The sequence below is a fragment of the Mytilus galloprovincialis genome, chromosome 5 (assembly GCF_965363235.1).
Source record: "Mytilus galloprovincialis chromosome 5, xbMytGall1.hap1.1, whole genome shotgun sequence".
Taxonomy (NCBI): Eukaryota; Metazoa; Mollusca; class Bivalvia; order Mytilida; family Mytilidae; genus Mytilus; species Mytilus galloprovincialis.
Window position 1 is genome coordinate 38750114 of NC_134842.1, and position 24351 is coordinate 38774464.

A 24351-nucleotide genomic window follows, 5' to 3' on the forward strand; every position below is an offset into this window, starting at 1 on the left:
GCAGAAAACAAAGAGAAATAATGTTTGATAAGATGTTAAATGAATGTTTGGGACTGGATAATCAGCTTGGTAACTTGGTAGCCAGAAGATTAAATGGTGAAAGCTTGTCACTACTTGCTAATCAAAGGTAAGATTAAGTAGCCAGAAGATTGGGGTAAATCTGCTATTTATACTTGTCTGTCAAACTTTGGTTTTAGTATTAAGGTGGTACATGGTTTTAGTATTAAGGTGGTACCCAACACTTTCACTAAAATTAATTTGGCTCGTTTAATTTTCATAAAATTTTGTCAAAAGATTTACTTTGACCCTTTAACAAAAATTTTGAACCAACCGTTTGTCAGAAAAATTACACTGGTTATACAGCAGTTTGACAAAAATCAATTTTGATCATTGAAAAGCTTAATATTCCTTTTACAACACAATGTAATTAAAACATTTAGCTGACTTTACAGAGTTATCTCCCTGTAGTGTTTTTTTGAAAATAATTTATAGAAAAAAATGTTATTAATCTTTAACATTTGTTTTTTACATTGATGAAATATTTTCTTAAATATTAAAATATCTTTTATATATAAATGAGGGTGATTTTTATATGACCTTCCAAATACTGTTTCGATCCCTAACATCACTGAAGAGACATTTATTGTCGAAATCCGGATCTGGTGTACTAAAAAAATATTGACGGCCATCGTGGCCACAAGTTAATTTTTTTTCTCTTTAGTATTAAATTTATTCAAAGATGCATCAAAATTGAAATATTTTGTATAAACTGAACACACATATCATCACTTTATAGCAATAGAAAAGAAGAAATCTGAATTTAATGTCATTTCATTGCTCTTTTAGGTCATAGAACCTTGAAATAATAAATCATATTGCAATAAAATATCGTCTTACTGTTGGGACTCACCATGGAAAAGAATGACGAGTCCCTGGACTCGCCTTCAAAAGTCCTTACTGAGAACACCGCTTTAAAATTTTCTTAATGGGTTGGAGAAATCATGTTTACAATCCATTCAGTAGAGAAAACCAGAAATCTGAATGATAGGAGCTACATTTTAGATATAATAAACCCTGAAGGGTTGTTGTTCTTTCTAGGCACTCTGGCTTCTATCGCCAATAAATAAATGGCTGCAAAGATATAACCAAAAGTGCTGATAGTCGAGTTAAACACCAACAATGAATGAATGAGATATAAACCAACAAAAAAAGACCACCACTTGCATGGTTGCATCACTGGAAGAATCAATCAATATAATATTTGGATTTTTAAACAACATTATGTTGAAAACAACATTGACATCCTATTTTTATATTTTAGACAAGAACTTACAAAACGTTATGAACATTTGATCCTGATAGACATTGACCAGTCTACGAAGCATAATGTAGATCAGCTTCTCTGGAAAGCTGTATTTTACCAAGTAATTGAAGTCTTCAGAAAACACATGAATGAAGAAGATGATTCAAAGACAAGACTATCCCAAATATTAGATGAGGTAAGATTCAGGTCAGTCAAACTCAAATATATGTAAGAAGAGGTAAGGTTAAGGTCAGGTAGGACTAACCCAAATTTTGTTGAGGTAAGTAGAAGTGTAGGTGAGTCTTAACACAAATATTGGATGAGGTATAAAAGGTAGAAACAGCCTACCCAAAATATAAGATGTGACTGAAAATAGATCTTCTGGCACAACCAAGGCTACACTTAAAAATATTTTGGTTTGCCCAAACCCTACCCAAAGGTTGAGACAGTGGGTAGGTAGGTAGGCATTTTCTTTTCTTTTTTTTTCAAAAAAAGAAATTGAAGTATCAGAGGTTTATTAGTCTTCATGCCTATTTGATTAAAAAAAAACTTCTTCAAATCAGGACGATAAAAGAATTTGAGTAGGCACCTTTTTCTGGGTAGGTAGCGTTTGGGCAAAAAACCTATTATTTATTTTGGCCCAAACAGATGCCCTACTTTGACGAGGTTTAAACTGCCAGTCGGAAGAAGACCAAGACAGGACCCTAGACCAAGACAGGACCCTAGACCAAGACAGGACCCTAGACCAAGACAGGACCCTAGTTGTATACCCTAATCAATCCTTTGGGCTATATTTATTAGATCTTTATCTTTAATCTGTTGTTTGATAACAACCGTTCTTTTTAACTTGGATACTTTTACCATCTATTAAAATTCAATCACATTCTGCTACCAAGGTTTGAAATTTCTGCTAATCTACTTTTTGTTTTGTGCTTAGATTTTCATGTCTCATGTGTCTTGTGGAGATTTGCCACATTAAAAAAAGAAAGGATATGGAAGGGATATTCATGAGAGGACAGCAATCCAACAACACAAAAACAAGAGACATCATTACGTCCATACAAGCAAGTGTTACTGTGTATATATACTTTTATGTAATTGTAAAATATTAATTTAATTACAGGGAACAGCATTTTATGAAGGTTTGATTCAGAAATTGCAGAAAAACTACCGATTCAAGTTGGATGACTTCCTAGACACTCACAATCTACCTCCAGAAAATATTCATCGTTTTGTAAAGCTGGCCTTGCTCAGTAGTCAGAGGAATATGATCTGTCTGGGAGATATAGCTCGCTACAGGGAACAGATGAATGATTCAGGAAAAGTCAACTATGGAAGGGCTAGAAAGTAAAAAATTATATAAATATAAATAAATGTGGGTTACATGTCAATAAGACATCAACCCAACAACAAAATTAACCAAAACACATTTAGAGATTAACACACAGTTATTTTATATGTCAAACTCACAATACAGCAGTTAGATATTTAATGATGGAGGTATGTAGATAGGGATTTGATTTCTAAAAAGGTAAAATAACAGTATTTTCATTTGAGCTGTGTTGGATAGTATACATATAAAGTAGTTTTATAAGACTTTGATAGTTTTTAAAACATCCAAATTGAATTTATGGAAAACAAACATTTGTATACCCCATAAACTACACTCCGTTTATTCAATCGTTCATTTAAAAACCATGAACATGATGAAGTTGTAGTCAAATCAACTTGAAACTTAAACATTCATTATGATGTGAACTTTTTAAAAGGTTCCTTCACTGAAATTTAAGCAACTAACAATCATAATGAGCATACATTAGTGTTTTGACCCAAATTAAATATTTCAATGAACATGACCACAATTGCTGACACTATATCAATGACATGAAATTAGAAAAAAAACCACCAAATAATTGTTTAATAGTGTAAGCATGATAATATTAACTACAATGTAAATCTAGTTAACTGAATACAGGTTGAATCTGGATTGCATTTTATATTGTCATTTCTGATTTCAGTTGGTACACGAAAGCCCAGTTGTTGGCACCAAAGAATGGCAGACCATACAATCAATTGGCCATATTGGCCCTGTATACAGTAAGTGAACATTCTGTTTATGTAGCTCATATGTGTTTCTCGTTTCTTTTTTTTAAGTTGATTAGACCGTTGGTTTTCCCGTTTGAATGGTTTTACACTAGTAATTTTTGAGGCCCTTTATAACTTGCTGTTCAGTGTGAGCCAAGGCTCTGTGTTTAAGGCCGTACCTTGACCTACAATGGTTTACTTTTATAAATTGTTACTTGGATGAAGAGTTGTCTCATTGGCACTCATACCACATCTTCCTATATCTATTAGCATGATTAGTAGATTGTTAATTATAGTGGTCACATAATATATGTTTATTGACAAAACCAAATTCAGTTAGTATTTTGATTGTTCCTGGTAAGAAGAGAAAATTGTTTATTCACAATATACAGGAATTTTTTTACGGGGTTTTGTTGTTGATTGTCCCTTTGAATCCCAACCAATGCTGCATTTTGAATTTGAGAGTCAGAAACAATTTTCATTAGCTCTGGAATTTTAAAACTAAAAAAGAAAGACAATAAATTTTGAAACCTTCAAAACATGTAGTATATATTCTAAAGAGATCATCTTTTTTAGGATATTTTAATATGGTGTACTTCCTTGAATGATGTACAAATGTATATCTATTGTTTGACTGAATAAAATTTCAAATTTTATTTTTTAGAGAAGAAAGTTGGATGCTGTTTATTATTACATGAGAAGTTTAGCAGCTAGTAATCCATTCTTAACCGCTAGAGAAAGCCTAATGTCTTTGTTTGATGAAGCAAGGAAAAAGGTAGATACAGATTTAATGATTTCCATTTTGTAACAATCAGAAAAAGTGTCAATGTTATCAGGATGACTAGCTTACCAAATTAACCTATTTATTTGTTATTGTTCAAGTGATTTACTTTATTTGATTGTTATCCAAATAACTTATAAAAAAGAAGATTTAGTATGATTGCAAATGAGACAAATTTCCACAAGAGACCAAGTGACACAGAAATTAACAACCATAGGTTACTGTACGGCCATTAACAATGAGCAAGGCTCATAACGCATAGTCAGCTGTAAAAAACCTTGAAATGACAAATGTAAAACAATTCAACTAGAAAACTAACAGCCTAATTTATGTACAAAATAATGAACAAAAAACAAATATGTAACACAGCATTAAACAACAACTACAGAATTACAGGCTTGAGACAGGCACATACAGAATGTGGTTGGTAGAACTAGTATTTTGACGCCAATCCCTCCCCCTTACCTGGGAAAGTGATGTACAATGTAACTGTTAAACATAAGAATAAAATGCAAAAATAAACAATTTTCTGACATTTTCAAGTTCAAAGACATAAAGTCATAAGCTGTGTGTTAGATTGTAAGAATACTGTGTTTCATTTATTTTTTCGTTGGTACCGATTTTCTAGGATTGAGGAAAACTTGCATTTTCATGGATATTTGAATAGTGGTTTTGCCAAAGTCTGTATAAAATTTAAACAAAATTTAAATTAGTTAGACATTTGAATTCGTGGTGACTGGCTCACCACAAAATCCATGAAAATTGGTATCCAATGAATAATAATGAATCCACAATTAATAAAGATTGAACAGATTGGAGAAAGTTTGAAATTCATATTTCTGTCAAATATGAAATAAGGAACAAAGGTGAACTAAACATTTGGAAGAAAGTACTTTTTTGTAAGTTTAAATTTGTCATCAATGTTTTAAGGCTGAGGCAGCTGAGAAGAAAAGATCAGATGAAAAGGATAAACATAAGAACCCAAAACAACAGCATCAACAACAACAACATAAACATGGGGAAAGAATAGAAATCTGGATAGGTACTGATGGGACAAGCTCTGAGGCCCATAAACAGGATGGCGACGGTGAAGATCTGGAGAAGATGGATGCTGTTGAGGTATTGTAGCATAGATTTCAGTCTTTGAATACCATTGTAAATTGGAAAAATTTAACATGCATTTTATGGTTTATTATTGTGGTTGTTGAAAAATTATTAAAGAATAAGGTTTCAGGATATGCTTCCTGCATTATTTCCATATAATGCAATTAAATATTTTGAATTTGAGCTCTTATTTTCACTTAACCTACCAAATTCTAATTCTTGTTGCAATAGAAAAAAACACTGCAAAACTTCTGAATTTTCACATCATCCTTACATTTCCATCACTTTACTAATGGAATGCAGCCAATAATTGTTGATATTCCCATTATCAAATGCAGTCAACTAAGAAATGAAAAAAGCTTATTTTAGAATTCCCGATAAAAATCAAAGAGACTTATATTTTGATCATTTATACAGTAATCCAGATTCCTTCCTCGTCTTTTAACCAGTTACTGAGAACTGCATTAAAAATATAAATGTAGATGAATTTAATATTATATTAAAATCAACTATTTTACAGAGGAAAAATTTAGTAAGTATACATTTGGAACATGAAAGTTTTTTTGTTTGTTTGTTCTGTTATTTTTAAGAGTTGTGTTTGTTATTTTACAAAATTTTGATTTTCTACCAAAGTTTTCAATTGTTTTAAAATGCCATACCAATTTAGTTTGACTGTTGGAGTTTTGATTATTTATATGCAAGCAAGGGCATCTTCTGTGTCCCATGAACACATTCTCCATGTATTTGTTTCCGTTTTCATCAACAATTTTTATTTTTCTCTTTTAGTTGAACAAAAGATTTGTGCTGAGTTTCTTAAACATCCATGGTAAATTGTTTACCAAGATTGGGTAAGTTCTAAGTACCAATACACATATTAGTTTTTGGGGTTATTAGGTCAAAGATCCATGCCTGGTCATTCATAATTAAAGTGTAGAGTGCATATAATTGTTTTAAAAGTTTCTTTCAGGACAATATCTGATGAGTCATAAATCAGAGTTTTACCAGTATTTGTTGTATGATGTGTTTTATTAATTTGAAATTTAAAAAAATTGCCAGCAGACCTAACAAGCTCAAACAAACAAAAATAAGTTTCAAACACAAAACATCTTGTACAACAAATCCAGAAAGATAGCACTTCATCTTATGCACCACTGCTGCATATGTAATTCCTCAATATTCATAAGCAGATTTTTTCTCTTCAAATTTTAGAAGATTTCATTAAAGATGCAAGAAATCATTCATTTATACACAAAATAATCTCAATTTGAAAAACTTCAAAACATGGAATTAAATAAAATATATATGACATTTTAGGAGAGAAAGTTTCCCTGAATGTTGTGCCCAGATGTTGAAGGAGTTCAGAGCCTTACTGAAGTACAATGCAATAGGACCTTCACGGTTGTTACAGCTGATGGCAATCAATATGTTTGCTATTGACAACACAGCTCTTAAAGGTAAGAAATAGCATATTTTTTCTTACTTTTCACGTTAAACTTATAGGTACTTGTTATTTTGGATGCCAACTATGATTTGTAGAAATTGTTTCATTATTTGTTCTAAACTTCTGGTTTGAGTTTTTAACGCTGACAGATTCTTTATTTTCTGACAATAGCGAGGAACTTGTAATAGCCATTTATACTTTAGATGAAGTGTAAGTTTTTCTCATTGTTGAAGGCAATATGCTGACTTGTAAATGTTTATATCAATATCATTTGGTCTTCATGAGAAGTTTTCTCATCATGCAATCATACTACATACTACATATTAAAAGATATAAATTTTGATAAAAATATTTGGTACCAAAAATCTACACATATCTTAATTTCTTTTCTCAATAATCAGGATTTTATATACCCCTATACAGCACCATCTGACATATTAAATCTACACACATATCTAGCATAAGTGGTAAAAACAACTGGACTGAAATTTAATTGGCTTGTTAATTTTGTTAAAAAATTAACAAAATATACACAAAATGAAAAAATACAACCCACACACCTTATGAAAAAAAAAATCATGGGATATATAGCAGTTTGACAACACTAATTTTGATCATTGAGAAACTTAACATTTCCTTAACCAATAGAACATGATTAAAATGTTCAGCTGATTTGACATAGTTATCTCCCCATAGTGTAATTCTACCACATCCATTCAGTTGTAATAATATAATTCTTAATATTGATTACAGATACTTCCCTCGCATCAGGGTTTAGGTCAGAACTACAGGAACAAGCTGTTGAACTTGGACTGTATATGTTTGGTATTTTAGTGGAGAGATGTTCAGAACAATTTAGAATCCACCTAAAGTCTTCAGACTATCCTACCAAATTATGTAATGCAGAACTAGAAGAACTGATTCCTGGGGTCAAGATCTGGACTGATTGGATGATTTGTAACTCTCAATACTGGAATCCTCCCCCTGCAACACTGGATCCAAGCTTAGGGTTAGTAAATACCCCCAGCCCCAACTAAAAGTTTTATTATTCTTTTTAATGCAATGGATGATGTCCTATTTCATTAAAAAATTAAGGGTATGCAGGTCGATGATGATAAGAACAGGTTTATTTTAATACGTAAGTGCTAATAAACGTATAATATTTTGCAATGCCAAACTATAAGGATGGTTAGTTTATATACTATAATGCTTATATGACATTTTAATGGTCTATTTCAGTGTACAAATAGATGTCTGGAGTGCTACAGCTGGGTTATGTAACATATTGAAGGACATTGATATTAATCATGTAAAACTATATACAGAAAGGAAGGAAGGTGAGTAGAATATATACTTGTAGATGGATATAAACAATAAAACCATGGAACAGATTCACACAAAGAACCAAAAAAAATCTGCATGTACTATTAAGTTTTCTGCTACAAAGCTTATGGCTGCTAATGTTCTACCTGCAATTGGCCTCCAAATCCCAGGCAGTTCTTGCATACTGAGTGACACACAGCCTTGTTTATAGTATATCATTACAGAGGGGGGATAGGAGGGGTCCTGATCCCGAAATCCCGGACTTAAAAAGACGAAATCCCGAGGTCCCGAATTTAAATAAAGTAAATCCAGACGTCCCGAAATCCGAAAAAAAGGATTCCTGGATCCAAAAAGGATCAATCCAGAAATCCCGAGCTTAAAAACACCTGATCCCGGAGTCCCGATAAAGGTCCTATCCCCCCTCATTACATAAGAAACACCTTCCTATAAAAATAAGAGTATGTGGTATAATGGCCAATGAGACAGCTCTCTACCAGAGACCAAAGGACATAGAAATAACAGTTATATGTCACAGTACATCAAAACCAATACAGCATAGTCAGCTATTAAAGACCCCAAAATAACCAATGTAAAACTATTCAATACACTTGTATAGTTTCATGGAAGTTAGTTTTATTTGAGAGAAAGAACCATGTGTGCAAAAACTGGTTTGTCAATGATAAATATACCTAGATTCATACCATAAAGTTGAGAAAGGAAATGGGGAATGTGTCAAAGCGACAACAACCCGATTATACATCAGACAGCAGCCGAAGGCCACCAATGGGTCTTCAATGTAGCGAGAAACTTGCACACCGGGAGGCGGTCTTCAGCTGGCCCCTTCATACTAAACTCTGAATTATACACAAGAAACTAAAATTAAAAATCATATAAGACTAACTAAGGCTGGGTTAAACATGTTCATGTTCTTTTATTGTATTTTGTTTAAAACTGTTTGTCATAAATTTACACTCTTAATCAGAAATAGTTGTCCATTAAAATAAAGTCCAAGAAGGCATGACCAGAAAGAGCATAAACTAATTTTGTGCAACTTAACATGAACAAATTGAGATTTGCAGTATTCATCAAAGGACAGCAACCCAACAACACATAAGACATTTGTTATATATGTATTCATGTTTTTGCACACTACCAATGTTACATATTATTATCAAAATCAAAACGCTATATGCATTTATATTTTTAGGATGTGAGCCAGTTTTACTTATGGAAGATTCAATGTTGTCAGGATTTGTTCCCCTACTCAGTGCCCCAATAGAAATTTCATTTGTACATAAACTAGTTGACAAGGTATGTTCACCGTAAAGAGTACTTGATTTAAATGCTTATGGTTTCATGGAACTATTTTGTAAAAGTCATATAGTACTGTACATTTTGAAAGGCTTTGTCTTTTGACAATACCTATTTTCTAAAATGTTTGAGTAAATACAGTTTGGATTCATCTCAACAAGTTCATGACTTCTAAAAATGTACGGTCATTTTTAGGCAGTTAAGCTGCCTTATGCGAGCACCCTAGATTTGTGTTGTACCCAATAAATGCTGAAATACGTGCCATTGTTATTATCTAGCTGGATATTATGTTATTTATAACTAATTGGACAGTTTTTTCATACTTTTAATTCTTGATTACAAAAAATATGATCAGAAAAACCTTAAATTATCGTTGAATCGCCCAAAAGTTTTGAAGTTGCACATAGGAAGTAGAGCACATTAGGAATCCTTATGTAGTTTATTATCCCCTGAGCTTTTGGCTAAGATGTCAAAGAACAAATATATGAAATATTTATTCGCCGAAAATCTCTAAAGACAAGTAGTTTAGATTTCCCAAATGGCAAAAGTCGTAGGAATATTGTTTGTCGTCAATACGTAGTACAACTACGTCAGTAGGCTATTATATAAGTTCAACTGTTCATGCTGTTGGCGGCAATTTCAAATTAGGAGAAGAAATTTTCGTATCTTTTCAATTTGGAGGGCAGGGTTTCAAATTAGCAGTGGTCCGAGGTCCGCGACCTTCCACTTTTGCAGACGGACTTTCGACTTGGTAACTAGCTTCGCCCGACATGCCCGATGGACCTTCAGAAGTTCCATTTGAAAGAAAATAAAAACTGATAACTTTGCAAACCTTTTTACCAAAGTCTCCAAATAAACGATCTCAAAACTTATTTTCATCATTATTATTCATGACAGCGATGTTTAATGTGTAAATTCGAGTAAAATCATATCTGACTGACAAAAACAACATTTAAACAAAATGGATGCCGTGAGACGATTACAATATCGGATCCGATTCCGGAAGCGGATAAGGGTAATTCCGGGTTTTGGCGATCAACAAAAAAAAATCCAGAGAGGTGACAAAATACATCTATGCATGATAAATAAATATAAACACTAGAATTTAAAACCAAAAGATATATGTAAAAGAAAGAAAAAGCAGAAAATATTTTGTACAGAAACTCAAAATTACTTTTTGACAAATTTTAATGTCAAAATCCAATACAATGTGACAGCTGGGAACAGTATATCTAACAATATATATGTTCATTTTTCTTTTTATCAGTGATAAATGTTGTTAATGCATGTTAGATGCTTTTAAAGTGTAAACATATTACTGCAATTTTAATGGGTATTTTTTTCTCAATTTTGCTGGATCAGTTAAAATAGCTGGAAGTTTCTTATTTTCACAAATAGTGGAACTAGATTATATGATACCTGAATGTAAGCAAATCATATGATATATAGGTGGAGTCCTTTGGGCCACTCTACCCCCTCCTGTTTGATAACTTTGAAATGGATGAGATCCCTACCCCTCAACCATATACATTCATGTATGGGACTATATAACTAATAAAATGACATATAGGGGAAGTCCCTAGGGTCACCCCACCCCCTCCTGTTTTAAAACTTGGAAACAGTTGAGATCCCCACCCCTAAACCATATTTATTCATGTATGGGACAATATAACTAATCAAATGAAATACAGGGGGAGTCCCTGGCATGCCTGGGGTCACTACACCCTTCCTGTTTGGGAACTTTGAAACAGTTGAGATCCCCACCCTTAAACCATATATATTCATGTATGGGACAATATAAAAAATCAAATGAATTATAGGGGGAGTCCCTAGGGTCACTGTACACCCTCCTGTTTGAGAACTTGGAAACAGTCAAGATCCTCACCCCTTAACCATATATACTCATATATGGGACTTTATGACAAATCAAATGAAATATAGGAGGTGTCCCTGTGGTCACCCACCCCTCCTGTTTAAGAAATTGGAAACATTTGAGATCCCCACCTCTAAATTAATGAAATATAGGGGGAGTCCCTGCGGTCACCCCACCCCTCCTGTTTGAGAACTTGGAAACAGTTGAGATCCCCACCTTTAAATTAAACCATATATATTCATGTATGGGACAAAAAACTAATCAAATGAAATATAGGGGGAGTCCCTAGGGTCACTGTACACCCTTCTGTTTGAGAACTTGGAAACATCGAGATTCTCACCCCTTAACCATATATACTCATGTATGGGACTTTATGACAAATCAAATGAAATATAGGGGGTGTCCCTGCGGTCACCCACCCCTCCTGTTTGAGAAATTGGAAACATTTGAGATCCCCACCTATAAATTAATGAAATATAGGGGGAGTCCCTGCGGTCACCCCACCCCTCCTGTTTGAGAACTTGGAAACAGTTGAGATCCCCACCTTTAAATTAAACCATATATATTCATGTATGGGACAAAAAACTAATCAAATGAAATATAGGGGGAGTCCCTAGGGTGGCTGTACACCCTCCTGTTTGAGAACTTGGAAACATCGAGATTTTCACCCCTTGACCATATATACTCATGTATGGGACTTTATGACAAATCAAATGAAATATAGGGGTAACCCTGCGGTCACCCACCCCTCCTGTTTGAGAAATTGGAAACATTTGAGATCCCCACCTCTAAATTAATAAAATATAGGGGGAGTCCTTGCGGTCACCCCACCCCTCCTGTTTGAGAACTTGGAAACAGTTGAGATCCCCACCTTTAAATTAAACCATATAAATTCATGTATGGGACAAAAAAACTAATCAAATGAAATATAGGGAGAGTCCTTAGGGTCACCCTACCCCTCCTGTTTGATAACTTGGAAACAGATGAGGTCCCCACCCCTCATTCACATATATTCATGTATTGGACAATATAACAAATCAAATGAAATATAGGGAAGTCACTGGGGTCACCCCACCCCTCCTGATTGAAAACTTGATAATGGTCGAGATCAGCACCCCTAAACCATAAAAATTTATGTATGGGACAATATAAAAATTAAATGAATATAGGGGTAGTCCCTAGGGTCACCCACCCCCTCTTGTGTGTGTTTTGAGAACTTGCAAAGATTGAGATACCAACTCCTAAACCATATTCATTCCTGTTTGTCATTTCAAAAAGATTGAATGACATACAAGGTCAATCTCATAGGCGTCACATATGCATATCACTTTGCTAGACCTAATCAATGTGTACTAGACTTTGCCCAATGTCAGGCAACCATGGGAATGAATAATTATGGGAGCTTTGTTTGGGAGACTTCGTAGCAGCATTATGTTACAATTATTTCTTTATTATAAACAATTTTTTGATGGAAAAAAATGAGTAGGTTTAAAGAATTTACCTTAATTATATTTTGAATTATTTTTGGTCCTATAAAAATTTTCATTTTGATATGGCTCATTTTAAAGAAAACATATCTTTCAAGCCCAAGAATGTTTGACCAACCGTTTTATAATTACCTGTCATTTTATTCCAACCTTAGACATCACAGACTTGGGGTGAAGGTGGGGGTCATTTACATTTACTATGGGCAGGTCAGTTAGACCTCACCTTTGATCCCTGTAGTAGTAAATTTTTGTCTGATTTGTGTCTCATAACTTTTGAACTGTAGAACACAAACTCAGTTTTCTTTCCAGGGAAGCAAGTGCATTCATACTTTTACAAGCTCGTACTAAAGTCAACTTGAACTACTAACAGTCAACTAATACCAATGTTAACTATCAACAGGAATAACTGCAATCATTGCAAACTTGTACCACTGCAGACTCATGACCATGAAAAAAATATACTTGATATATGTGTTGCTTTTGAAAACCTTGATTAAATATGAATTATTTGCCTTAATGATTAATTCATTAAATGAACATAAATAAATGTACAATATATGAATGTTTAATGTTTGTTCTTTTAATTTAAATCTTTAAAAAAAAATTGAAGCAACATTGCCACAGTTTTCATAATTATGGTTTGCCTTGGTGTTTGGTTAACTGCCTACAGCGCTTACAGTGCTTTGATTGTAAATCAAGCTTAGTGTAAAAATAATTATTCTAACCATCCAAATCTGTGTTGTGAAATTGGCAAAGTTGGCATGATTTGTTTTATCCAGACTCGTGTTACTTCCTGGGCAATAAAAAATACTCATAAATCTTTGGCTAAAACATATCAGTTAACTGAATCATAGATAAAAATCCTTGCCAACATTTCTTACTCCTCATACTTAATTTCTATTATATTTAAGGAGATTGCTCAGGACTGCCTGAGAATACAGAAGTTACAGTTGTTTGGTGATTATCTATGTGGTATAGAACCTCCAATGTTAGCCTATAATGTAGAGACTAAACAGTATTACTCCATAGCTTTATCTGTCGAGGAAACAGAGGAACAAAAGAAACCTTCATTATCAGCCGAGGAATGGTCGGATGTAAGTGAATAAAAATAGATGTTGGTTTCTCTGATTTTTCAAAGTTTTGAAAAAAGGTGACTACGCCTGTTGACGTCTCATATAAAGAAATTAAATTTCGGCAAACCTTTGAAAAGGAAGGATAAAAATTATAAGAGAAACAAATTCCACCACTATAACTCGTGTATTACATTATTTTTCCACTCTCAACAGTTAGATTTTACTTATTTAAAAAGCTCGGCAAATAAAACAACATTAAGAAATTGTTGATCTTTTGTCTCATTTGTTAAAAGTGAGCTTGTATTGTTTAAAGTCATAAGAAACGAGTGACCGGTGAAAAATAATGTTCTTCCAATTCTTGAACCAATGCATACAAACATCATAAACATAGTCTTCTATGCACGAATTTATCATTTTTTTCGTGTAAATTTCGTATAATCGGTTATTTTTTCAATCGGTCTGTGTTGTTGTGAAAATATGGCAGGTAATTAAAGTTTGTGTTTTGAAGCCGAAGTTTAATGATTGTCACCTGTGTCAACAATCGACAAAAAATCAACAAAAAAGCATGGAAATTGAGCACATGTTCAACATGTAAATTCAGATAATAGTTTATTTTAATGGGTATTGTGATCACCGGATTTTTACGAGATGGGTCACACTGAGGTCACTTTGCATTCGGAAATATGTCGGGGTATTTCTTCCTGGAAGGAAGCAATGAAAAGAAAGTAAACTTCTTCTTAATATGAATAAATTAAAGAATTTTCTTCAGAAAAAAGTATATGTACATAAGTTTTATAATGAAAACTATCCATTGAGTTATAAAAAAGCATATGCATTATTTTTTTTAATTTGAGGTTTCTTATGACTTTAAGAACATTAAGATGTGTTTAAGCTTATATAAACATCATCTTGAGTTAAGGATAACCATAGGAAAACATTTCTATTGTTTGTCAACTCATAATCCACCTGGTCTTAGACAATTTGTCAACAAATGCACAGATATATATGAAAAGGAAAAATATTGAATTTTATAAATAAAAATATTACAGGATAAGGAACCAAGCAGCATTGACCATCAAGTCAAAGAAATAACAGCTTGGTGGGATTTCACCCAACAATGAATTTGTAGCTGGGAAACACCCTCTCCCTTATTAAACCTGAAGCCTTTGATGTTTTCTTTTTCTATTTTTAGAATATGATAATATAAGTTGATTAATGTAATTTGTTTTTGACAGGATGGAGATGTAATTATAGAGAGTGAAGAGGAGATAATCCATGGTGGTGATGATGACCACGTCAAACATCTTAAAAAGAAAAAACTTCAATTGAAACAGATTAAACAAGATCAAGAAAAACATAAAGAAAATATACAGGTAAAACTTGATCTTAAAGTAAAAAAAATCATCATATGGAACTGATCAAACAGGAGCAAGAAAAACATAAAAAAACTGTACAGGTAAAAAACTTGATCTTAAAGTGAAAAAAATTCAATTAAAACAGATTAAACAAGAGCAGGAAAAACATAAAGAAAATATACAGGTAAAACATGAAATACTTAAAAAGAGGAAAGGCAAAGAATATGTTCTAGATTAAATTTACTACATAATGTAAGAAAATTGAAGGAATTAGTTATTGTCCATGAATACAGTTTATAGTAATATCATGTTCTTTTTTTATTGCAGAAAATAATAGACAAGAATCGCCACCACTGTATCGAAGTAGAAATACATCCAATATTCCTGGTACCTGATACCAACTGTTTTATTGACCATCTTCCAGGCCTGAAGAAACTGATACTGTCAAAGAAGTTCACTATCACTGTACCATTAGTTGGTAAGAAGAGTTTTATTAAGCAAATAGTAAAACTATGTACTGTGGATTCCAATCTAATTAAAAACCGATCTCTCATCGCTTCCGTTTTCTGATATGTCGCATGGCAGATCTAACGAAACCCACTTTGAGGTCACATGTGAGTGACCTCGTAGGTGTGTCTTTTTCAACCAATGAAAATGAGTCTTTTACGATCTTGAAAGTTTATCGTAAGGTAAAGGGATGTAACTCATTTTATTTATGAAGAAATCGTCAGTCCAAATAATTCATAAACTTTTTTGATTGGCTTATTAATAGGTCGTCAAGTCATTTGCATATCATTAGAAATTCATAATTTCCAGTTCACTCACATGTGACCTCAAAGCGTGTTTTGTTAGATTTCCCACGCGACATATCAGAAAACGGAGCGATGAGAGATCGGTTTTTAATTAGATTGTGTGGATTCATTTATTTTCTTGGGTATTGATTTTTTGTGCATTACGGAAAACGTGTATTTTTATACCCCACCTACAATTGTAGAGGGGCATTATGTTTTCTGGTCTGTGCATCCTTCTGTCTGTCCTGCTTCAAGTTAAAGTTTTTGGTCATGGTAGTTTTGGATGAAGTTGAAGTTCAATCAACTCAGAAATTGCCAAAATAGAGTTTTGACCCAAATTTCACGGTCCACTAAACATAGAAAATGAAAGTGTGCAGGGGCATCTGTGTACTATGGACACATTCTTGTTGAGGATATTTGATTTAGTGGTTTTGTCAATGCATGCTTGCATACAAGCCTATAGAAAGTTTATAATTTGTTGTATATTTAATTTGTTGGTCACCTGTACTCATGAAAATAGGTATCCAACAATAATAATGAATTCACAGTAATCAATGATACACAACTTTAAAAATTTGAAGACTGAAATATCATTGGCTGATGTAATAATTGTCAGATTGACAGTAGAACAGATTTGTTGTCAGAACCTTATAAACAAAGCGTGGACACAGTATCTGTATTTTAATCAAATTAAAGGTTTCAGCTTGTCCTTGCATAAATTACAGTACTAAACTAATAATATTACTTGAACATATTAGTGAATTTTGAAAACAAGGATGAACATATTAGTTTAACTAGTTGGATTTTTTTACAATTCAGAATGATTCAGGGAATCTGGAAGGAATTAAAAGAATTGACTTTTGAAACCAAATTTCACGGTCATGTGAACATAGAAAAAGATAGTGCCAGTGGGGCATCGTGTGCTAAGGACTCATTCTTGTTTTATCAAATTTCAATAATAAATTATCATACTACATGTATCAAGTAATATATTTTTCTAATTTTTAGTGATCAATGAATTGGATGGCTTGGCCAAAGGCAGTAAAGATGGACAAAACAGTACACAACAACATGCAAACAGAGTGAGAAAAACATCAGAGGAAAGTGTGCAGTTTCTAGAGGCTGAATTTGAGAAGAAAAATTCTCACTTAAAAACTCAAACATCAAAAGGAAACATATTAGAAACTATTGCATTTAGGAGTGAAGAAAGTGAAAATGGAACAGTAAGTAAATGATATACATGTACATGTACGTACTGTGGATTTATTAATATTTGTTTGATACCAATTTTTGCTTGTTTCGTAGGTACAGAAGAACCAAGAAAGTAAATGTTCAACGAATGACAAATATTTTATTGGCTTGTGTGCAAACTTCGACAAATACAATGAAATTAAATATCTATGAACATGTAATTGTGTTCAAATACAAATTAAAATGTTTAAACATATTGAATTCAAATATGAGTGTAAATACCATACTGAAGGACATTCAGCAATTTTACATATATCTGTACATGAACAATAACAGTCCTTTCCAAATGAATGAAAATAGAATGCAAAAAACTAGATATTAAGAGAAAATTTAGAATGGAAATGGGGAATATGTCAGATAAAAAAACCTGACCAAAGAGCAGAACACTGCCAATGGCCACCTATGGGTCTTCAACACAGCGAGAAAATTTATCATCCAGAGGCGGGCTTCAGCTGGCTGCTAAATATGAATGTGTACTAGTTCAGTGAAAATGGACTTCATACTAAACTCCAAAACATATAAATGAACTAAAATTAGAAAAAACACGACTTACAGTCTACAGATTAATAAGATAGTTTATGCATGAAAGTGTTTCCTCTGAATACTCATGAAATGTATATTAGTGGACATTAAGGTGGTACCTAACGCTACAGGGAGATAACTCTGTAAAGTCAGCTAAACGTTTTAATTACATTGTGTTGTATTGGGAATATGAAGCTTCTTAATGATCAAAATTGGTGTTTGTCAAACTGCTATATAACCAGTGTATTTTTTCTGACAAAACGCTTGGTTCAAAATTTTTGAAATTTTTATATTTTTGTTAAAGGGTCATAGTAAATACTTTGTCCAAATTTAATGAAAATTAAACGAGCCAAATTAATTTTAGTGAAAGTGTTGGGTACCACCTTAAGCAAAAGCCATTGAATCACTATTCACGTTTAATTTTTTTATGATTTTGTTTTTTAATTTCACAAGTTATTATGCTCCCATTATTGTTTACTGAAAGTTCCACCTGACCTACACATACCTGTGATAATGTTTCATTGAATAGCTCTAAAATTAAACTTTTATCTGTTTTTTTAGGGGAACAATGATGACATAATATTGTCTAGCTGTTTACACTACTGTAAGGATAAAGCCAGAGAGTTTATGCCTAAAGAGAAAGGTTAGTAGAATCTGTAATAATATATTTATTATAATGATTTGATTTTTTTTCGCATCATTATAAACCATATTCAAGTGAACATAAGAACATTTGAAGAGTAAATGTAAGCTTTCCCTTCAGGATTGAAGTTGCCTGAAAATCAGGATAGTCACTATTATTGAAGGTTTGGATTGTCTATATTTAGTGAATAAAACGTATTGACTAATCAGAAAGCAGTATAGGGAAGTCTTTTGCATTACACAAGACTATCTAAAAACCAAAATATTTAAAGTACTCGAAGGCAGTTTTTTTTAATTTATAAATTATATGTTGATAGTGTATCAAGTTTAATTTCCCTTTGAATTTAAGCTGTTTTTGCAAAGCAGGCAAATTTCCAAAAAGGTTGAACTTTAATTTGAGGCCTCAGAAGGTAAGAAATGACATACATGTATTTTAACTTTCACCAAAAATTAAGAATGGTTACAATTTTGATTTTTATATCCTTCTTATTCTTTACAGATGGTCCTGTGAGACTGTACCGTGATGTAGTCCTATTAACAGATGACAGAAATCTAAGATTGAAGGCACACACACATAATGTTCCTGTGAAAGATGTGCCATCTTTCCTCCATTGGAGTAAGGTCACCTGATCATGTAGTTATCCAATCACAATGGTGCTGGTCATTCTGCCCGGGATAACTGGATCACTGTATATCACTACATAACAAGTGTAGTGGTATGCAGGATAAATCACACCCAATGAAGAAAATAATTCCTCGCATTATTTAGTCTGGCGTTTCAAAAAAATAAATTGATTCCCTGCAAATTTGCTGAGTGAAGAAAATAGCTTAACCGTTTAGAATTATCTGTAACCGTTATTTATTGTTATTCTACATGGCTAATTAAAGGCTTTTTACAAAGTCTGCCATACCAATTGGAGTGTTTTCAACATGAAATATTCAACACAAGGAGTGAGGATATATGTATTGTTATGATATATTTGTTTGGTGTAGTTTTTGACCTTTTTGAACTGATATAGACAGTGAATTAGTGACATTTAATTGACTTATGAACTGTGAATATCACATAATTGTTTTGTGTACGTCTTAACCAATCTAACACATGGATAGCAACCTAAAAATAGAATTGTTAATACATTTAATAAAGATGGTCGAAAAAGGAATTGCAGGATCAACAAACTGGAATGAAATTTTACATTAAAAAAAATATTGGATAGAAATAGATCACACGTGTATCTACAGTTGAAAAGGAAATTAGATTGATTTAAAAATTGATGTGCGATTATATGTTATGGAATCCCATGAAGTTGGATGTCATAAGTCAGATCTATAGTGCACAATGAACTTAAATTGAAAACTTAATATGGACGCTTATTAAAAAGATTTTAGTGATTAAATCATAACCTAGATTTATAAAAGATTTCAGGTCATTAATACCTCAAGCTTGCTTTATCCATAGATAGCAGTTTTATTTCACTTGTATATATATTTAAAATGATTTGCACATTAGATTGAAAAATTTGAATCAGATTGTATATATAGTATATTGTTTTTTTTTTAATTATGTTTACCTATCATTACTCATTGATTTGTTATATCTAATATACTGTATATATGGAATATTTTTTTTCTGATTTAGTTTACTATAAGTAAATTTTTCTTTAAGATTTACAATGTAAGAATGTATAGTTTTGTGGATTGTTGGTACATAAAAAAATATATACACCATCGGTTTTTAAATTTCTATTGTTAAAGGATTGTTTAACCAATTGCAACATACTGGTGTACCTTTTGAGAATATTACCCAGAATGCACTCAATTTGAAATGGTGAATTCCAAACTATTTATTTTTTTAACACAATTGTCTAATAATCTATTGGTGCCAAAATCAAATACTGCTATTTTAAAGGTCGTAAAGGTCAATAGTTACACATTTATATCAATTGCAATAATAAGCAGGCAAAGAAGCCATCACTATATGCAATGATATGTGTACAGTAAAAAATAGTTCAGAAGAAAAAAAAAATCAGAAAAGAAAATTCTTCAACTCCAAATTCAAGTTGGATTTTTGATACCCCCTGCTTATCTAGAGAGGTATTGCATCATGTTCTCCATTTTACATTTCTTATCAGTTTTGCAGCACAATATTTATAATTTTGCAATAAAGCTACTGGCTTTGAGTTGATAGGTGTTATTCCTTTTTATAGCTTAAATACATGCAAGCTTTGGTTATTGTTTTACTTTTTATAGCCCTGTCAAAATTTTGATGGGACGTATTATGGTATACAAATGTCCGGTGTCTGTCCGTCTGTCTGTCTGCCCGTCTGTCTGTCTGTCTGGCGTAAACATGTTGCACTGTAACTTGAGAACGACTTATCCAAATTTCATGAAACTTAATATAGTTGTTTCTTATGATGGTCAAATGATCTGTATACTTTTTGGTGAAAATAAGATTAAAACTTTTTGAGTTACGGCACTTTGTAACTAAAACAAGGGTGTGTTTTTTTCACATGTCGCACCGTATCTCAAAAACGATTCTTGATTATGGCTTAAAACTTTAAACACTTCTTGTTTATATTAATCTTAATATCTGTATACTTTTTGGTGATGATTCAAAATTTCATTTTTGAGTTATTGAGTATTTTGTAAAAAAGGGGGAGGGGGTTTTTACATGTTGCGCCATATCTCAAAAAATATTTATGATTATTGCTTAAAACTTTACACATGTCTTTGTTATATTAATCTTAAGATCTGTATACTTTTTGATGATGATTCAAAATTTCATTTTTGAGTTATTGAGTATTTTGTAAAAGAGGGGGAGGTTTTTTTTTACATGTTGTGCCGTATCTCAAAAACAATTTATGATTAATGCTTAAAACTTTACACAAGTCTTTGTTATATTAATCTAAAGATCTGTATACTTTTTGGTGATGATTCAAAATTTTTTTTTTTAGTTTTTGAGTATTTTGTAAAACAGGCGAGGGTTTTTTACATGTTGCGCTGTATCTCAAAAATAATTTATGATTATTGCTTAAAACTTTACACACTTCTTTTTTATATTAATCTAAAGATCTGTATACTTTTTGGTTTTGATTCAAAATTTTATTTTAATGATATTTAAAAAAAAAAAACAGGGTGGGGGTTTCACATGTCCCGCCTTGTCTCAAAAACAATATATGGTTATTGCTTTAAACTTTCTCAGAAACTATTTATGATTATTGTATAAAACTTCCACACAAGACGTTGGGCGTATCATGCGCTCATGGCGCAGCTGTTTATTGTAATGTACATAACAGATCTCCCAGTAGTTATGCATGATTATATTTATTATATTTAAAATTTTTGAGGGAAGAAAAAAAACCCAGTAAGTTATATTGTGTGATGTATAAACATGTTTATACATGTATTACTTACTATATTGGAATTTTTCATCACAGATATTCTTATCTATTACAAATCCTTACTTAGGACTGAAATATGTAGTTCATTTCTCTAACACTAAACTGATTTATAATTTTCCCAGGCCAGTTGATAATTTTTTGATAATCAAAGTGTAGTTTGTTTGCTCCCAGTTCTTCATTTGTCAATTATGGTGTCAAATATACTTATTTTTCTCTTGTTTCAATATTTTGACTCTTGCAATTATACAACCATGCTTAATGATGTCACATAGAAAGAACAAAATCCAATTGCAAATCATTGAAAAATAATATGAAATTCTCCTTCATTTCACAATTACAGAAACAGATCCAACCACTGTATCTCGTGCAGAAAGATAAATAATTGTTACTAATTCTTACCATTAAAACAGATTTTTGAACTAAAACCTTTATAGACCTTTTCACTATTTTGGAATCTGCAACTCTTGAACTATTGTAAACCTCTTGCAATTTTTTTTCCTGAGACATCAGACATTTTCTCTTACCACTTCAAAATAATACAGAAACATCTGTAATGACAAGTAATGGCTGACAAAAAATTGATAAGTCTTTATTATGTGGTAATTAATTAACTTATGTCTTTGCAGTGGCAGATCCAGGGGAGGGTTCCGGGGGTTGGAACTCCCCTTTTTATTGGACGATCAATGCATTTGATTGGGAGCATATAGTTGGAACCCCCCCTCTTTGCCATCAGTTGAGTGTTGCAGCTAAATAACAATGAGTAGATCTGGGACTAATTTCTAACAAAATCGTAGGAGAAACCTTATTTGTAAGTCATGAATATTTTAATATAACTTACAATCAGTTTTAGTCGAGAGATTTTTTGTGTAAAGAGCTGCAGTGGTGTCCATAAGGAAAAGGTTTTTTAAATAATGTATTTACATCAGAGGTAGAATATGGAAAGTTTTAAGTGCTTAGATTAAGATGAGCAGCAAGTTATTATTAACAGTCTGGACATTATGCTTTAATATTTAAGTTTTAATATTTCTTTAATCATGCTTGTGTATATTATAATTTTTTATATTCTTTTGTTATTACTTGTGGTTGTGTGTAGTTTTAGTATAGACATTATCAGTGTCCCTGCTGGATGTTAGAATTTCTATTTTTGTTTGCATTTCAAGAAAAGGTATTTACAAAGGGTATGAATGTCCTTTACCGTCAGATGTCAAATGGTAATTTTTGCCTGCGGTTAGCATCAAATTGGTTAAAATGTTATTGTATTTTGTCAAAATGTCCTAATTGTGATTTGTTAGAGGTCTCAAATAATTATATGTCACTGTTAGTGATTTGTCAAAAAGAATCTTGTTTTATCATCCTAAGGTGGTACCTAACACTACAGGGAGATAACTCTGTAAAGTCAGCTAAACGTTTTAATTACGTTGTGTTGTGAAAGGAATATTTAGTTTATCAATGATCAAAATTGGTGGTTGTCAAATTGCTATATAACCAGTGTAATTTTTCTGACAAAACGGTTGGTTCAAAATTTTTTAAATTTTTATGTTTTTGTTAAAGTATTTACTTTGACAAAATTTTATGAAAATTAAACGAGGCAGATTGATTTTAGTGAAAGTGTTGGGTACCACCTTAAGAGAAAGTGTACTTTTGATTGTCGTGCACCAAAAACTACCATTAACATTATTTGGCAAGATTTTTTTACCATTAAAAAAAAAACATCATGTAGGAACCTCAGTTACGACCCTCTTTAAAGTACATGTATTATTGGACTCAACTTTAGTAATAGATGAAGCCGGACTTCATTTGTGTATTCTAAAATTTTTCTTGTCCATTAATATCTATTCATTATAATTTTTGTTAAATTTGCTCTATTCTTTATAACGTTTGTTGATTTGTTTCTATTCTTAATTGTTTGCGTCAATTATTCATTCTGTATAATTTTTTGCCTGGTCCAATCCTGACCAATATTTATGCTATTCTTATGAAATTATTGGAAATTTGTATTTAAAGGGGGAAATGTATGCACAGTTCATGATTTCAAACAAAAGTTAATAATTACAAATCATAAAAACAGATTTATTTAATTTTTTTAATTTACAAATTTAAAGACATGAAGAGATAATTCCAAACATGGTTATATTTCAAATTTTATACTTAAAAGTAAATGGAATCATAAATTGTTCTGGGTAATTTTATCTTTGTTTTCTATTATGTTTTCTATATGCTATTATAGTAGAATAATAAAATGAGAATAGTGAACTGTAGGTTGGTTATTTTTATTATACCTTAGAAAAATTATCAGTGTAGAAAATGCACCATTCTTCTGTATACAGTTTGGAGAACCTTTTTGTATTCCTACTCTTTCATGGATGTTTCCTTGTCAATCAAATTTTTTCATTTTTATACATCCACCAAAGATTGGAAGTATTATTGTATACCATTTCCTTCCGTACAAGACTCCTACATTTACTCAATCCAATACTACATATTATCAGAATTGATGGAATTTGGATTTGTTATTCCAGAGTTATGGAACTTTGACTCTTAGATTGTTGACAAATTTTAATAAATCATGGTGTATTCCTGAATTGATTCCCTTCAAACTTTACATTAT

General features: G+C 32.0%; 1 protein-coding gene across 1 annotated transcript in view; it reads left to right on the plus strand.

Moving 5' to 3' along the window:
* Window positions 1–23999, plus strand: part of LOC143075784 (uncharacterized) — a 32808-nt gene extending 8809 nt beyond the window's left edge. The window contains exons 4-20 of the mRNA XM_076251345.1: window positions 5–127; window positions 1322–1499; window positions 2427–2650; window positions 3322–3400; window positions 4053–4163; window positions 5100–5288; window positions 6060–6121; window positions 6588–6727; window positions 7468–7723; window positions 7954–8051; window positions 9245–9348; window positions 13620–13802; window positions 15017–15154; window positions 15464–15614; window positions 16936–17150; window positions 18262–18343; window positions 18842–23999. Of these exons, the coding sequence (XP_076107460.1) occupies window positions 5–127; window positions 1322–1499; window positions 2427–2650; window positions 3322–3400; window positions 4053–4163; window positions 5100–5288; window positions 6060–6121; window positions 6588–6727; window positions 7468–7723; window positions 7954–8051; window positions 9245–9348; window positions 13620–13802; window positions 15017–15154; window positions 15464–15614; window positions 16936–17150; window positions 18262–18343; window positions 18842–18972 (2464 nt within the window). The 3' untranslated portion in view covers window positions 18973–23999. The remainder of the gene's footprint in view (window positions 1–4; window positions 128–1321; window positions 1500–2426; window positions 2651–3321; window positions 3401–4052; window positions 4164–5099; window positions 5289–6059; window positions 6122–6587; window positions 6728–7467; window positions 7724–7953; window positions 8052–9244; window positions 9349–13619; window positions 13803–15016; window positions 15155–15463; window positions 15615–16935; window positions 17151–18261; window positions 18344–18841) is intronic.
* Window positions 24000–24351: the final 352 nt, after the last annotated feature.